General features: G+C 42.6%; 1 protein-coding gene across 1 annotated transcript in view; it reads left to right on the top strand.

Annotated features, from left to right (window-relative positions):
• The first annotated feature begins 2,287 nt into the window (after positions 1 to 2,287).
• GLS (glutaminase) overlaps positions 2,288 to 16,259 on the top strand; it is a 54,589-nt gene continuing 40,617 nt past the window's right edge. Inside the window, exons 1-5 of the mRNA XM_056861091.1 lie at positions 2,288 to 2,378; positions 3,639 to 3,760; positions 4,940 to 5,069; positions 7,151 to 7,230; positions 13,466 to 13,629. Coding sequence (XP_056717069.1) covers positions 3,690 to 3,760; positions 4,940 to 5,069; positions 7,151 to 7,230; positions 13,466 to 13,629 — 445 coding nt within the window. The 5' untranslated portion in view covers positions 2,288 to 2,378; positions 3,639 to 3,689. The remainder of the gene's footprint in view (positions 2,379 to 3,638; positions 3,761 to 4,939; positions 5,070 to 7,150; positions 7,231 to 13,465; positions 13,630 to 16,259) is intronic.

Raw genomic sequence — 16,259 nt, forward strand, 5'->3', positions numbered from 1 at the left:
CCAGTGGCTCTTGCCTTCTCATAATGTGACCAAAGTATGACAGCCGCAGTTGAGTCATTTTAGCTTCTAGGGTCAGTGCAGGGAGGGCATCTTGGCCATCTCCCGGGCTTGGAGTTGGGGTCACTGGAGGTGTAGGGTGATCCAACACTTTTTTTTGTTGACTGCCCTGTGTCTGGTCTTCAGATTTATTTATACATGAAGATCTCAATTTTGCAGAGACAAACACTTCCAGATATATATTATCTTAGCTATGACAGTACAAAAGCGGGCATGCTATCTTAGTTCTTTTTGGCATATGCTGAATCTGGGGTTTTTAAAGTGTTTTAATGGTACTAAAACACTGCTCTTAATCTGAGCAAACATTACATAATGTTATTGACCTGAGAGATAGGGGGAGAAAACGCTTATACTGCAGTTTAAACTGATAAGCTTCATCCAAGAATAGCCCATTTGGGGTATTTTCTGTATGTAAAGTGAATATTGGCCATGTTTGCCTTGTCAGCCGGTTCAGTTTCATAGCTAAATATTGGGCTAGTCTGCTTGATTTAACAGCAGCAGATGTGAAAGGTACCCTGGAAATTTTTGCATAGATTAGATTAATTTCGCAGCATTGAATATTTAGAATTTGGAATGCTGGGCACGACAATCTTAAAATGCACCGTGCTTCATTAAGCCAAACTAGCATCAATGAGTTGCACTTGTATTTAGTGTTCCATAGTATGTCTTCACAGTGGGAGCACTTATTCCGTTGAGCTATATATATGCTTTCATAGCTGAGGCAATTTCCCCATACATGCCTGGTGGTACATCTGCTCAGAGAATTGGTTTAACAGAAAATGCATTTCAGTCCTTTTAGTATTTTAAGAGCATTCTTACAAAACTCAGATTCTGATATTTTACTAAAAAATTTATTGTAGTTTTTATTCAGAAATTCGTAATGAACTACTAAGTCCTTTGCAGACATGTAGACTGAATGCTTCCGATTCCTGTAATGCTTCCTTTCTATTGAATAATTGTTCGCCCTATGTTCTGGAGAAGGTAGCACAATTTTTAAAGATTGCTGTAGAACGCTGCAAATTAGTTAAATAGATGGATTAACTCATATCATCTTATCCAAGTGTCTTTTAACCATTTTGTAAGGTTATATCTCAAATATTTATATTTTTACATGCAATCGTATGTATAGCTAATAAAGGACGATATGAGTTACTACTAAAATGTAAGCAAACAATCTGCTGGGATCAGATAATCCACACCGCTAGTTCTGCGCACCGGAGGTTCTCTGGATCTGTGCTTCTCTAGCATCATCTTCCTTCTCACCTCCAATCAGTCGGCTTCTGAAATAGTGGGACTGATGTTACCAATAAAGTGTTTCAAAAAGTAATTTTTCAAGACCAAGCCTGTGGCTTTATCGTCTTTTCCTTAGCCAGAAAGCATCTTTTAAATACAGGGTATCAGTTTACAACCCAGTCCTTAATAAGTATTTTCTGTTTAAAATTAAGAAATATTAGCAAAATCCTGTACAGCCAGATTTAGTATCCCACACTGATTCAAATCCCGTGACTCACTTTTGCCAGATGGTGTAGTGGTTAAGAGTGGTGGACTCTAATCTGGAGAACCGGGTTCGATTCTCCACTCTTCCACATAAAGCCTGCTGGGTGACGTTGGGCTAGTCACAGTTCTTTGCGACCTCTCAGCCCTACCTACCTCCAAATGTGTCTGTTGGGAGGTGATTGTAAGCTGCTTTGAGACTCCTTAAAGGTAGAGAAAAGTGGAGTATAAAAACCAACTCTTCTTCTAAGTGGATCGTATTATGTTCTACTATGTGTTTGTTCAACAGAGAGAGGCTTACTGTAACAAAGCCTAACTTTTTCAAAAGGAGAAAGGCTTCTTTGGTAGAAGAAAAGGCTATCTTTGGAGAAAGGAAAATTTAGTGGAAGGGAGTCACAAGATTCATCCCAATATTTTTTACATCGTTTTATTCTTTAGCTTAACCAGCAGATGCGTCTTCTGTAGCATGGGGCTGCTCTTGACTTGAAATCTGTGCTGCCAGTTGGAAAGGAATAATATAGCAGGTGCTGCATCCCACTTGGATCCAAGTATTTGAGTGCTAATAGAAACCGCTAATTAAATTATTGTCACTAACAAGAGAGAACTTAAGAGTAGCTTAAATGGTGGGTCAGATACACTAAAGCGATCCAGTGGTAAGCTGTTAAGAGCGTGAATGGCATTGAAGTTGTGTGTTTTCTCACCATGAGTCCTTTGTCTTGTTTCTTTTCAGTAAGATAAAGCAAGGCCTTCTGCCCAGCTTGGAGGACTTGCTGTTCTATACCATTGCAGAAGGGCAAGAGAAAATACCAGTTCATAAGTTCATTACGGTAAGTTGTTTTTTAAAAAATGCAGCCCACTAAATAGTACAGTTTGATAACTTATTGGTCACTTTTTTAAGTACACCCTGCAAATTTTCTAATGACGAATTGATTGTGGGGGGGGGGGCAGTCAGGCATTCCTGCTCTGGAGCATCTGGTAAGACAACGTAGCTTGCTTCATAATGATTAATTTGCTGGTATTTTGAAACTAAATGACATACAAGCAGGGGTCACCAGTGTGGTACCCGTGGGCTCCATGGCGCCTGACCACACCTTTCTTGGTGCGTGCCAAAAATGTTTAGAAGGTGGAGTGGGGCCAGGTGAGGTTCCTGCCCAGTGGGGCTTCTTATTGGCCATTTGGAGATCTCACTGGCTGCGCAGATTCAAATCGGATTGTTTCAGGGGCAGCTGTCACTACAGTTTTGGTTTTATTTTCTCCTCTTTTTCAATTTTTTTTAAATTACTCCTCTTGTCCCCTGCACTTGGGGTTCTTCTGAATGTGTATGAGGGTTTGCCTCTGACGCAGACCATTTTGTGGTTACGCACACTGTCCTGTATCAGAATTCCAAAGGTGGCCACTGACTCAAAAGGTTTGGGGACCACTGCCCCTGAGCATTTCCCATCTACTCTAATCAAGCTGATTACAATAGGCATTGTACGAGAGCCAGCGTGGTGTAGTGGTTAAGAGCGGCAGACTCTAATCTGGACAACCGGGTAGGTTTCCCTGCTCCGCCACATGAAACCTGCTGGGTGACCTTGGGCTAGTCACAGTTCTCTCCGAACTCCCTCAGCCCCACCTACCTCACCAGGTGTCTGTTGTTGGGAGGGGAAGGCGATTGTAAGCCCCTTTGAGGCTCCTTAAAGGTAGAGAAAAGTGGGGTATAAAACCAACTCTTCTTCTGCTACTACTTTTGCATCCTTTACAAGCATTCTTTACAACGCCTCTCCCACCCTTGGACTGAGGTAAAAGGACTTGGAGATCTCCATTCCTACTTGTGTCTGACAAAGGGAGCTTTGACTTGTGACAGCTTGTAAAACTGAAACTCTTGTTGGTCTCTTAAGGTGCTACTGAGCTTAAATCTAACTACATAGTAGCGTGCTCTCAAACATGGTTATGCTGAAGTATTAAAGAACAGAGGTATTCCTTGGAAGTCTCTTTTAGTTGGTTGCTGCATTGCGTTGCGAGGTCGCATAGCGCTCAAGCTAAAGTTGTGGACAGAACAAGGAACGTTTATGATGCCCCCTTCCCATTTTTTAAAAATTCTGCAGGCTCTCAAATCTACGGGTTTACGTACCTCTGATCCAAGGCTGAAAGAATGTATGGATATGCTAAGACTGACTCTACAGACAACCTCTGATGGCGTCATGCTAGATAAAGATCTCTTTAAAAAGTAAGTAACTTGTTTATTCACAACTGTGGCCCGACAACTTGCTGCATTTGGTTTGTGCAGGGAGACGAAAAGCAAGCTCTCCCCAGATAGCATTGCAACTAAGTACTGTAACCTGTAAATATTTTGGATGGGTTGGTGGCAGAATTTACAAAGCCTTTGGAGCAGTGTTCCTCTAAATCGGTGGTTCTCAACCTTTTTCCAACTGTGGCCCCCTTCCGACCTTGTTTCCTTCCTGTGGCCCCCCTGTCCTACCGGTAGAAAGGTAGCTATTTAAATGTTTTGTTTGTAAATAGCCAAGGAACAAAGAAGCATAAACAGCCACACAAAATGCACACAGCTTTTTCACCTGTGGCCCCCTTGGAATATCCTGAGGGAGCCCGGGGGACCATATGGCCCCAGGTTGAAAACCACTGCTCTAAATTAACTTCATTTTATTGGTGGTTTGCCCTTGCTGTACAAAAGCATACCTTGGGGATATTCCGGGTTCGGATCCAGACCACCACAATAAAACGAATATTGCAATAAAGCGAGTCACACAAATTTTTTTGTTTCCCAGTGCATATAAAAGTTATGTTTACACTCTTCTGTAGTCTGTTAAGTGTGCAACAGCATTATGTCCTAAAAATGTACTGTAATAATAATGAAAAAAGTTGAAATATAGTGAGGATTACCCAAATATAACAGTCACTAAGTGAGGAGATTCTGTTGGAAAATGCCACCGATAGACTTGCTCGAAAATGCAGCATCTGCAAGGCGCAGTAAAGCAAGGAGTGCCTGTGTAGCCTCTATAGTATGGCATAGGAGATCCTGCAGAGCAAACTGAAGGGATCAGGTAGAGGTCTTCCACATGTGCTGTGAAAGACCGCTACCTGACAACCTGGAGAGCCACTGCCTGTTAGAGCAGACAGTACTGACCTTGATAGATCAACGGTCTGATTTGGTTACGTCTTCATGAATTGTTGGCTTTTGAACGGTTTACAGAAGTCTGATAACTCAGTTGCCGTGCCTGATAGCTTGTGCAAGCATGTTTAAAGTTTTAAGGCCTAAAATTCAAATTTCTTCCCTGAAATGTTAGGAAAAAATTCTGTTTCTTCACATTTCTAAACACGAGGGCTCGCATTAGGTAATATTCACGCTTGGTACTTCCATGAATGTAACTTTTTTTTTCATATGTCCCAGGTGTGTTCAAAGCAATATCGTCTTGCTTACTCAGGCTTTCCGGCGGAAGTTTGTGATCCCAGATTACGTGTCCTTTACCTCTCATATTGATGAACTGTACGAGAGTGCTAAAAAGCAATCTGGAGGAAAGGTAAACAACCTGAATGCGGCTGTATTCTGTATATTTCCATAGCTCAACAGCCATGCTTTGAAGGATGCAAGAGTTTATTACTTCCTTCAGCATATATTCTTAAGGTCATGGAAGGTGTTAATTAGTTTTTAAAATATTATTTATTTGGGATGCTTCAGTGCTGCCTTGTCAGAGTCTTCCTTGAGGCAGTTGACACCTGAAGCTTTGGGTCTGTGTGCTTGCTTCTTGAGAGCCAGTGTGATGTAATGGTTAAGAGCGGTGGACTCTAATCTGGAGAACTGGGTTTGATTCCCCACTTCTCCACATGAGTGGCAGATGCTATTCTGGAGAACTGGGTTGGTTTCCCCACTCCTACTCATGAAGCCTGCTGGGTGACCTTGGCCCAGTCACAGTTCTCTCTGAACTCTCTGACTCACCTACCTCACAAGATGCCTAAAATCATAGAATTGGAAAGGACCACCAGGGTCATCTAGTCCAACCCCCTGCACAGTGCAGGAAATTCACAACTACCTCCCCCTCCACACCCCCGGTGACCCCTACTCCATGCCCAGAAGATGGCCAAGATGCCCTCCCTCTCATGATCTGCTTAAGGTCATAGAATCAGCATTGCTGACAGATGACCATCTAGCCTCTCCTTAAAAAACCTCCAGGGAAGGGGAGCTCACCACCTCCCGAGGAAGCCTGTTCTACTGAGGAACCACTCTAACTGTTAGAAAATTCTTCCTGATGTCTAGACGGAAACTCTTTTGATTTAATTTCAACCCGTTGGTTCTTGTCCGACCTTCTGTTTCGGGGAGGGGAAGGGAAGGTGATTGTAAGCTGCTTTGAGACTCCTTAAAGGTAGAGAAAATCGGGGTGTAAAAATCAACTCTTCTTATTCGTAATGGGCAGCAACTAGTCCACTACGGCTCAGCAGCCAATTGTAGTAGATCCCCTCAGGCTCCCCCTCTCTCCTCTGTGCAGAGCAGGAAGTTGGCAGAAACCCATGCTATTATGCAGTTCTCTGAGCTCAGCCTCTGATTTCCTCCACTTCCGCCAATTCTTTTGCTTAGAGCTGAATGGGGTAGTTTGTAGGGCACAATTGGGGGGGTGCCTTTAGCCACCTCCTTAGGTCACCAATGCATTTCCCCTCCTGCCCTTCCCCTAAGAAGCTCGGGGTGGCCCGTAAGGTTTTCTCCTCCTCCCATCTTGCCCACACAGCGACCCTGCAGGGGAGAGAGAGTGCCAGTTGGCCCCAGGTCCCCCTGGTGAGCTTCATGACTGAGTTGAATTGACAAAGGACTTTAAAAATTTTCTTATAATAGTAAAAACAAAACACGAGGGGAAAACCCCCGGGATGAATGCCTGAAGGAATCATATTATGATCTCATTTACAATTAAGGTGGTTAAGACAGTTATACCAAATGAAAAAAATATCAATAATAGTCCTAAACATAAATGCAGTCACAAGCAATATTTAATAGACCGCATTAATCAATAATTATCCCAATATTTTATCATGTCAAACAATTCTTTGTTTGATGCTTAGTAACCACAATAATTATATTCTTCAGTATATTAAAATGTATTATAGAACAATATAGCTAAAATACATCATGCTAGTTATTATGTTACCCTTTTTAATTCACTGTAACGCTAAAGGGTTATCAGGGAGAATATTACAAATATTTCAGAGGTTCGTGGCAGTGTAATAACCAGTCTGTTAAAAACTCCACGCTTGCTTTTCTCCAGAAAATGTTTACTTTTACTAGTTTAATATGTTTGTTAGTGGTCCTTGTCAACTGGTATATGTAAGCTGACTTCTGTTTAGGTTTTTGTATGAATTAATTGATGAACACACTCTTAGTAGCTCATGGTACACCTTTTCTTGCAACTAGTATTCCCCCACCCCAAATCCTGGCTATGTAGCTCAGATTGAAATGTGTAAGATTGAAGGGCCTTTATAGTTATGATTGGGGGAGAGGTTACGTTCCACAGAGGAGCTTGGAGTAGATCTTTCTTTGCGGATTCTTTTAGCTGAACATTTTCCTGTAAGCAATTAACCTTAAATTAACAGCATTGTTCCTGTTCCAAAAAAATAGGTCGCTGATTATATTCCCCAGCTGGCAAAGTTCAGTCCTGATCTGTGGGGAGTGTCTGTTTGCACAGTGGATGGACAAAGGTAGGTTAAATTTTTTTAAATATCCAAGCTTTCCAGAGATTTCCAGCTGTAGTGATAGAGGCTGAACCTTACCTGTGAGGAACCAAGTTTGCTATGGGAGCTTCGTAAGGCCCACGTTGTTCCCTATGGTGCTAGTTGGAAGTTGTCAAGGAGACCCGGTCTGCTCTCCAGCAGGCCGGTTCCTCTTTAGTTCAAAGTCACCAGATGTTTTCCTAAGAAAACCCAAATCCCTTACTGAGCTCCAGGATTCCCCCTCTGAGCGCAGTATAGGTATATTGCCACCAGCTCTCAATTCCAAAAGGCTGGCTTTCCAGGGATGAGCTGAGAGCTACTCTTCCCCAGCCAGTTTCCCAAAAGTTAAAACCAGCAAAACCGTCCCTGCAGAGTAGAGCTTCTGCCAGGGGAGGCTTGCTGCCACAAAACACTAAGGTAGGTGGTTTCCCACACACACACACACACTCAGGCACTTGGATTTAGCCCTGAGCCCCAGAAAGGTTTCTCAGACTTCAATATAAAGTCTATAAGTTTATTTTAATAAAATGTGCTCATTACAGAAAGGAAATTATTCGTGAGACAGGTAGCATAAAACAAGAAATCTTAGCAATCTCTAACTTCACAGTAATTCTTTAAGTTTCAGGCAAAATAGGCAAAGTTTCCAAGAGAGTAACAAATGCAAGGTTTTAGTTGATTTATAGTTACCAAGAACCAGGTTTGGTCCTAACATGCAGAGTGTCAGTCCTTCATGGTTGCCAAAAGGTGATGATAGCTCGGGGACATGGCCAGCATGTCCCCCTCCCAAGCTTCATGATTTTTGATTAGAACAGAGTCCATATTTATCTCTCCCATCTCATCAGGTTATGGCCATTCGCCCAATGAGATGTTGAGAACGCAATAAACTTGTAAGATATTTGGCATGACACCTCTAGGCCTTTTGAAGTTAAGGATGTATTTGCATTCTTCAGCAGTGCAAAACATCTGGGCTCTTTCAAGCTCTTGAGATGTCAGGCTTCTAACAGGATTGTCACCAAAAGAACAGATAGCTGATTTACAATAGGAAGGCTTTGAAATGGAGGTGCTTTGAAGTTGAGGTGATGGTGCCTCCGGTCTCCACACCTTTCCCCCCAAAGTGAAGTGGCTTCCCATAGGAAATGGGAATGGTTTCTCACGGGAATGGTTTGTGAGAGAGCTGGCCATCAGCTCCCAGAGTCTGATATCAAGACATTGAAGACATAGAAGGCCGCAGCCTGAACCAGTGTTTGGTGATCAGAAGAATAGCAAGGCGGCTTTTCTTCACAGAAGTCTTTAATTTTTAAGTGCTTTTTTTTGACAAATGTTTTTTATTTTTCATTTTCTAATCTAACAAATACCAACAGTACAATGCAAACAAAACTACAACAAATATACATTACATAAACACTACAGACTGGAAATCTACAATGTTTACTAATATACCTTTCGCTGGGTAGGCATAACCAACTTTTTTTTGTTTGTTTTTTATACCATTTTATAGTCTTCCCAACATTGATTATTATTTCTTTAAACATGTTGAAAATATTGCACAATTACCTTCCCTCACACTATTATACACTTTTATTTTTTAAGTGCTGTTCAGGTCAGCTGCTGCAGTCGTCTTGTTTGTGGGCTTCCTAGAGGCAACTGGCTAGCCACTATGTGAACAGACTGCTGGACTTGATGGGCCTTGGTCTGATCCAGCAGGGCTTTTCTTATGTTCTTATGAAAGCTAGTCATGATGCATACCTATTCTCTCCAGGATCAGAGGAGCGTGCCTGTTATCTTAGGTGCTGTGGAACACAGTCAGGATGGTGCTGCTGCAGTCATCTTGTTTGTGGGCTTCCTAGAGGCACCTGGTTGGCCATTGTGTGAGCAGACTGCTGGACTTGATGGGCCTTGGTCTGATCCAGCAGGGCCTGTCTTATGTTCTTAACATTCCGCACATCGATCTTGTAATGCTGCTTCATTTGTCTGTGTTAGTTGTACTTTAATTTTGTTGTTTGTGTGTCTCACGTTATTGTGTGTTGTGACTGGTGTAACCCTCATTGAGTCTCAGTGAGGAAGGTGGACTATAAAAATGAAGTAAATAAAATTAAAACCCCAAATCATGGAAGTACGGACTGCAGCTATAATTGAAAGCGTTTTGACCGAAATCTTGTGTGACTGTTGTGAGATATTGGTAATCGCTTGGCTGCTAGGCAATGCCAAAGCATGTCAGCCGACCAGGTTGGGGTGAAAGGATTGCGGGGTGGGGGTGAAGATGAATCTTCTACCTGTATTTCTGTTCCTGATAGCAGTAGGTTGAATAAAATTCCATTCTCCTTGGTAGAGAAGAATTCTTGTAAACTGTTCTATGTCTCTGGAACTGCGAAGTCCTAAAAGTCCGCTGAAGGAGAAGAAGAGTTGTTTTTTTATATGCCGACTTTCTCTACCACTTAAGGGAGAGTCAAACCGGCTTACAATCACCTTCCCCTCCCCACAACAGACACCCTGTGAGGTAGGTGGGGCTGAGAGAGGTCTAAGAGAGCTGTGACTAGCCCAAGGCCAACCAGCTGGCTTCATGTGGAGGAGTGGAGAAACCAACCCGGTTGTCCAGGTCAGAATCCACTGCGCCAAACTTCCGCTCTTAACCACTACACCACGCTGGCAAAGCACTTTCCGGAACATTTTTATAAAGCAGCGTAAGTCTTTGGGAGCAGGTCTTTAGACCTGATGATTAAAAGGCAGTTTAATTGCAGGGATAAATGTATAGAATCAGAGTCTAAAGCATTATGCAGTTGTGTAGTTTTAAGTGTTATACTTGACTTTGAAAAGCAACAAAAGGTTTGCCATTGATTCTGGTGGGTGAGCAGCTCGTACCCTTGAAGCAGCTGACGTCTTTTCTGCCCGTCTGCTAAGGACAAGCTTTTCAGCGCTAATGTTTGTGATCCTAAAAGAACTTTTTGGCAAGGCTCTGTGTCTGGAAACCCACAAACAAGGGAAATAACTCACTTATCCAGAACACCCAAGTTTCTTGACGCATTTCGAGCGTAACGCTCTTCCTTTGCGGATGTGGAGGCTGATTAGAAAGCATATAAATATTGATTATGGAAGCACAGCTTATAATAGAGCTGAAACCGAGGACAGTGTTGATTTCATTTTCATTATTAACAAATACCTCTTCCTGTTTGTATGGTTTTAACCCCCTAGTCTGAGTTTTTACAGTTCATGGGGGGTCCGTGCCGGAACCCCCGAAAGGCTGTTCTTTCCTTTAAGGCTTCAGGGAGTTCCAATCTTGGAACTGGCTCAGAGAGTCAAGTTCAGGGCCCTGTTGCTCTCTTGGAAGGAAGGGAGCTTAGAGCCATGATTAAGCACCACAGCGGCACCAAGACAGTTATGGTGAAAGTAAAATCCCTGCCAGCGTGGTGTAGTGGTTAAGAGCGGAGGACTCTAATTTGGAGAACCGGGTTCGATTCCTCTCTCCTCCACATGAGCGGTGGACTCTAATCTGGAGAACCGGGTTTGATTCCTCGCTCCTCCACATGAGCAGCGGACTCTAATCTGGAGAACCGGGTTTGATTCCTCGCTCCTCCACATGAGCGGTGGACTCTAATCTGGAGAAACGGGTTTGATCCCCCAATCCTCCACATGAAGCCAGCAGGGTGACCTTGGGCTAGTAACAGCTCTCTTAGAGGTCTCTCAGCCCCACCTACCTCACGGGAGGGGAAAGGAAGGCAATTGTAAACCACTTTGAGACTCCTTAAAAGTAGAGAAAAAGTGGAGTATAAAAATCAACTCTTGTTCTTCTTTTGTCTCTGCTTGCAAGGGGGAAGGGAGCCTACAATGTACTCCGTAGGCTCATACCCTTACAGGAAGGTCTCCCTGTCTGTGCTTGGGTTACAAGCCATGGCGGGCACTACCCAAGATTTAGTGTGGTTCTTGGGTCTTAGTTGTGCTATTTGTGGGCAACGCAGTTTCACGTTCAGCTTCTTTGTAGAGCCCTTCTCTTGGGTTTCTGCACAAAACCAGAGGCTCTTCTTAATAAGCTGATGCCCTGTAAAATGCCATACCACTGGAAATACTGATCCAATGGTCCAGAACTGTGTAAGAGAGAAGGATAGGAATACAGGCCTAGTATATTGACAAATGTAGCAATCATCAGTGCTTCCTTGAGTAGGATTTTTTGTTGTTGAGAACGTCCATTTTAAATAATGGAAGGCTTTTAGAACTTCTGAGGCTTCCCCCCCACAGCTGCCTTGGAAATAGATAGTATGAAATAGAAAAGAGTAAGAGTCCAGTAGGACCTTAAAGTGAGCTGTGACTCATGAAAGCTCATACCCTGCCAGAAGTTTTGTTCATCTTTAAGGTCCTACTGGACTCTTACTCTTTTTCTACTGCTACAGACAAACTAACACGGCTGCCCGTCGTGATCTGTCTCCATAGTATGAAACAGTTTATGTAAATCAGTAGATTGCACTAATGACATTATAAGGATCAGGAAAATTCAACAGTGATACTTTATCATGTTTCAATCCGAGGTCCTCTGCATGTTTTATTTCTAGAAGTAAATAGTCAAGGCCATGCCACGGCTTCCTCTTGAACCATATTTGAAACCATCATTAGATCACTTAGTTCTGGTCAACATTTGCCTGCGTAGAGGTATTTGTGATAAACATTTGAACTGTTTGCTTATACTGAACTTGCACAGAGGTATTTGTGATAAAGATTTAACTAATCAGTATGCAAACGTGCTCTGATAACATTTTTTTACTTGACTTTGTTCATCTCTCTCTCTCTCTCTGTGTGTGTGTGTGTGTGTATTTCCCACATACAGACTGCCAAGCTGAACAAATACATACATGCTTCCTTGCTAGGTTTTTGCTGTTTTACTATTTAACCTTTTGCTCAGCATAGTATAGTGATTAAGAGCGGCCAACTCTAATCAGGAGAACCAGGTTTGATTCCCTGCTCCTCCACACGAGTGGACTCAAATCTGTTGGAACTGGATTGGTTTCCCCAATCCTCCACATGAAGCCAGCTGGGTAACCTTGGGCCAGTCACAGCTTTCTCTGAACTCTCTCAGCCCCACCTACCTCACAAGGTGTCTGTTGTGGGGAGAGGAAGGGAAGAAGATTTTTAAGCCGGTTTGATTCTCCTTAAAAGGTAGAGAAAATTGGCATATAAAAACCAACTTTTCTCATCCTCCTCCATCATTTGCTGTTTTGGGTGGGTGGCAGCAGGGTGGGCTGAGATCAGCTTGGAGGATTACAAATTGAGCAGGTCCGGTTGCTTAGCTCTGAAATATGTAGTAAAGCTTAGATACATATTTTATTTTGTTTAAGACTAATTTGTAGATGGCTATGTGGTCTTGGATTCGATTGAACAAAAGCGTAAAAGGTCCAGGAAGCTTAAATCAATGGGCTAAACGTGTGTTCCTCTACCAGAATACCATGACACACTCTAAATACAACACCTCAGTTTTTCTTTCTGCCAACTGGGATAAAAACGCAGGCGTAAAAATCATAACAATCTGATCTTTGGAATACTGTGATGTACCATTATTTATATGGGGAAGTGATAAATAACGGTAGGAAACTACCAACATGTTGCTTCTGATTGCTGATAAAATACAAATTGATTCTTTCTGTCTCCCTTTTAAAAAAATAATATTGATATTTTGACATCTCTCTCTCCCAACGTACACATTTTTGCTTGGTTCAGTTTGGGCACCTCCCTCATGTTTATTGTTTCGTCCAATGAAATACCTACTGCAATTTAACTTAAAGCGAACATCTTGTCTAAAGAATTTGAAACAAAATAGTTGGATTAACGATTAGGTTCAGAACTCCTATGAACAGTTTCTAAAGAGCAGTACTTGGAGAGGACATACTTACCTCACGTGCAAGTTGGGAACTAAGCTATCGGTTTTGGTGTTGGCTCTGTTTATAGCGGACAGTGACATTAAAAGTAACCGACCTGTGTCCAGTTGTTCCTGTTTTCAGGGGTTCCGAGTGTGTATTATTCATGCTGTACTGTTTGCAGTTCCCCCTCAAATACATCCAGCATTAGTATTGGAATATAGTGAAAAAGCCCTACTCTTTTTTTCTGATGGGTTGTAAGAAGCAGAGAATAATGTTAAATAGAATCCCTTTCCCAAGCTGCTGCTAGAGGGCACGGCTATATCTCTCATCTCCAAATAAATCTGGCGGTAGCACGAGTCTAATATCGTATTTGTTTCTCGCAGGCACTCCGTCGGAGATACCAAAGTCCCGTTTTGTCTTCAATCCTGCGTAAAGCCTCTGAAGTACGCGATCGCTGTTAATGACCTTGGCACCGAATACGTACACAGATACGTTGGCAAAGAGCCGAGCGGACTGAGATTCAACAAATTGTTCCTTAACGAAGATGGTACGTTACCTCTGCACGCATTTATCGGTTGCACAACCTTCAATCCCAGTGCAGCAGTTGAGAGTGGATGGGGGGGTGTTGAACTCTCCTTCAACACCACATTTCAAATGAATCAGATTTCTTCCTGTCATCTTTCTTCAGTGTGCCAGCGTGGTGTGTAGTGGTTAAGAGCGGTGGTCTCCGATCTGGAGAACCGGGTTTGTTTCACCACTCCTACACATGAAGCCGGCTGGGTGACCTCGGGCTAATCGCAGCTCTCTCAGCCTCACCTACCTCACAGGGTGTCTGTTGTGGGGAGGGGAAGAGAAGGCAATTGTAAGCCACTTTGATTCTTCCTTAAGTGGTAGAGAAAGTCAGCATTTAAAAAACAACTCTTCTTCTCCTCCTTCTCCTATTACTATTATTGCTGCTACTGCATCATCATCTCATTCTGTTCTCTCTCACTGGGGACTCGAAGCAGCTTACAGAGTAAACAATGCAAATGCAAACCAAATATACAACTCAGCAGTTCAGAATATAGTGGTGCACCCAGCTACCGCCGCTTGTGATCATCTTTGTCCATTAGAGACTGTAGTCATTGCCAATAAGTCCTGTGGTGCTTGGGTACACTCTTAATGGGGCGTCAGAAGCTCTGATCTGCTTCCGGTGTACTCCTCCTTGCACTCAAATCGATTTAAGGTTATTAAACCAAGTTTGAATCTCTTTTGCATGTAGGTACACATAATACAACTTCTTCCCTTCAATAAGGTCAGTCCTAACAACTCCCACCTTCACGTCTGTGTGGTCAAAATATGAATCGTGTGCTTTGTATATGATGGATAGGAATTCCCTCGAAAACCGCTGCGAGCTATAGCTGTGAAATGTCATTCCTATTCACACAAACTTGCTTCTTTCACTAAACGTTGTGTCCCAGAAGGTTCCAAGTTAATTGTGGTAAACATGGTGTAGTGGTTAAGAGCGGTGGTTTGGAGCGGTGGACTCTGATCTGGAGAACCGGATTTGATTCCCCTCTCCTCCACATGAGCAGCGGAGGCTAATCTGGTGAACCGGGTTTGTTTCCCCACTCCTCCACATGAAGTTAGCTGGCTGACCTTGGGCTAGTCACAGCTTTTAGAGCTCTTTCAGCCCCACCTACCTCACAGGGTATCTGTTGTGGAGAGGGGAAGGGAAGGTGATTGTGAGCCAGTTTGATTCTTCCTTAAGTGGTAGAGAAAGTCAGCATATAAAAACCAACTTCTTCTAAACCTGTCCCTAATTCCTTTTCTCAGCTATGGCAAATTAAAGCAGGGGTTAACATTCCTGGAAGCTTTGAGTGTCAATTTCAGAGTTCTAGCTTATGTTTCAAAGTAAAAGTTCCCTTCCCTAAATTAAAACGTGTATGCTTTTTGGAGAGGGGCGTGGCAGAGGATAAGGACTGCTTATTATCGCTAAGTGTTGTGCTTAAAACAGGCTCGGATTATGATCTGATGATGCATTTTAGCGTTGTAATGAAGAATTGGATTTTTATTAGTGGAAAAAATGCCCAGTGGCTTGTCGCTTGGTAAGACGAGACAAGCACTCTGTTGCTATGTTACTGAATTAATTTTTAATAGAATGGGAATGAAGATGTGGCATTTGCAGACCATGTGATGCATTCACTGAGGAAAAGCTTTCCTGTGTTTGTATATTTGAGATGAAATGCTGCTTATGCTTAAATTGAGTTTTATAACTACAAGGCTGGTTTCACAGATACTGTACAGACCTGGAAAAGGTTATCCTAATTTTCACAGTATCTGAGGCACGTGGGCCACTGTGTTCTAATGCTAACTATTACTACTTTCCTTTCCTTTCTTTCCTGTAGTCTTAAAATTGCGGCATTGAAGTTGCCTGATACATGATTCTTGTTGGTAAAAACAGAATGTTCTTTGAATAGGGAGAGTCCAAGGCAACAATAAAACATATACATTTAACTGAAACACAGGAAGAACACTTAGTTCTGTGTGTCCTTTCATTCCTTCAATATTGAATGTAGGTTTGAAGGGCACAGATTTATTAGAATGTGAAAACACCTATAACTTCCAGAAACACTGGGGGAAGACATCTCCCATGCCTGTCAAAACAAAAATTAGTTCTAAATGAGATCTTTAAACTATAAAAAAATAATCTTTGTAGGCAGAGATTTGCTAGTTTGGTATAATTTGTCTAAACTTCATTACCAGCGTGGTGTGGAGAGCCAGTGTGGTATGGTGGTTAAGAGCGGTGGACTCTGATCTGGAGAATTGGGTTTGATTCCCCACTCCACATGAACTGCAGAGGCTAGTGAACTGGATTTGTTTCCCCACTTCTACACATGAAGCCTGCTGGCTGACCTTGGGCTAGTCACAGCTCTCTCAGAGCTCTCTCAGCCCCACCTACCTCACAGGGTGTCTGTTGTGGGAAGGAAAGGGAAGGGGATTGTAAGCCGGTTTGATTCTTCCTTAAGTGGTAGAGAAAGTCGGCATATAAAAACGAACTCTTCTTCCTACTTTTCTTTTGGTTTTGGAACCATGTATGGTGTGATTAGCCTTTGTACAAAGTAACTTGGTCTCAACGTAGACTTACCTAGCCTTGAATTTTAGACTGGGTAATCCTCTCCTTCCAGAAGTTGATCT

Source organism: Euleptes europaea, chromosome 15, assembly GCF_029931775.1.
Source record: "Euleptes europaea isolate rEulEur1 chromosome 15, rEulEur1.hap1, whole genome shotgun sequence".
In the NCBI taxonomy this organism is placed as follows: Eukaryota; Metazoa; Chordata; class Lepidosauria; order Squamata; family Sphaerodactylidae; genus Euleptes; species Euleptes europaea.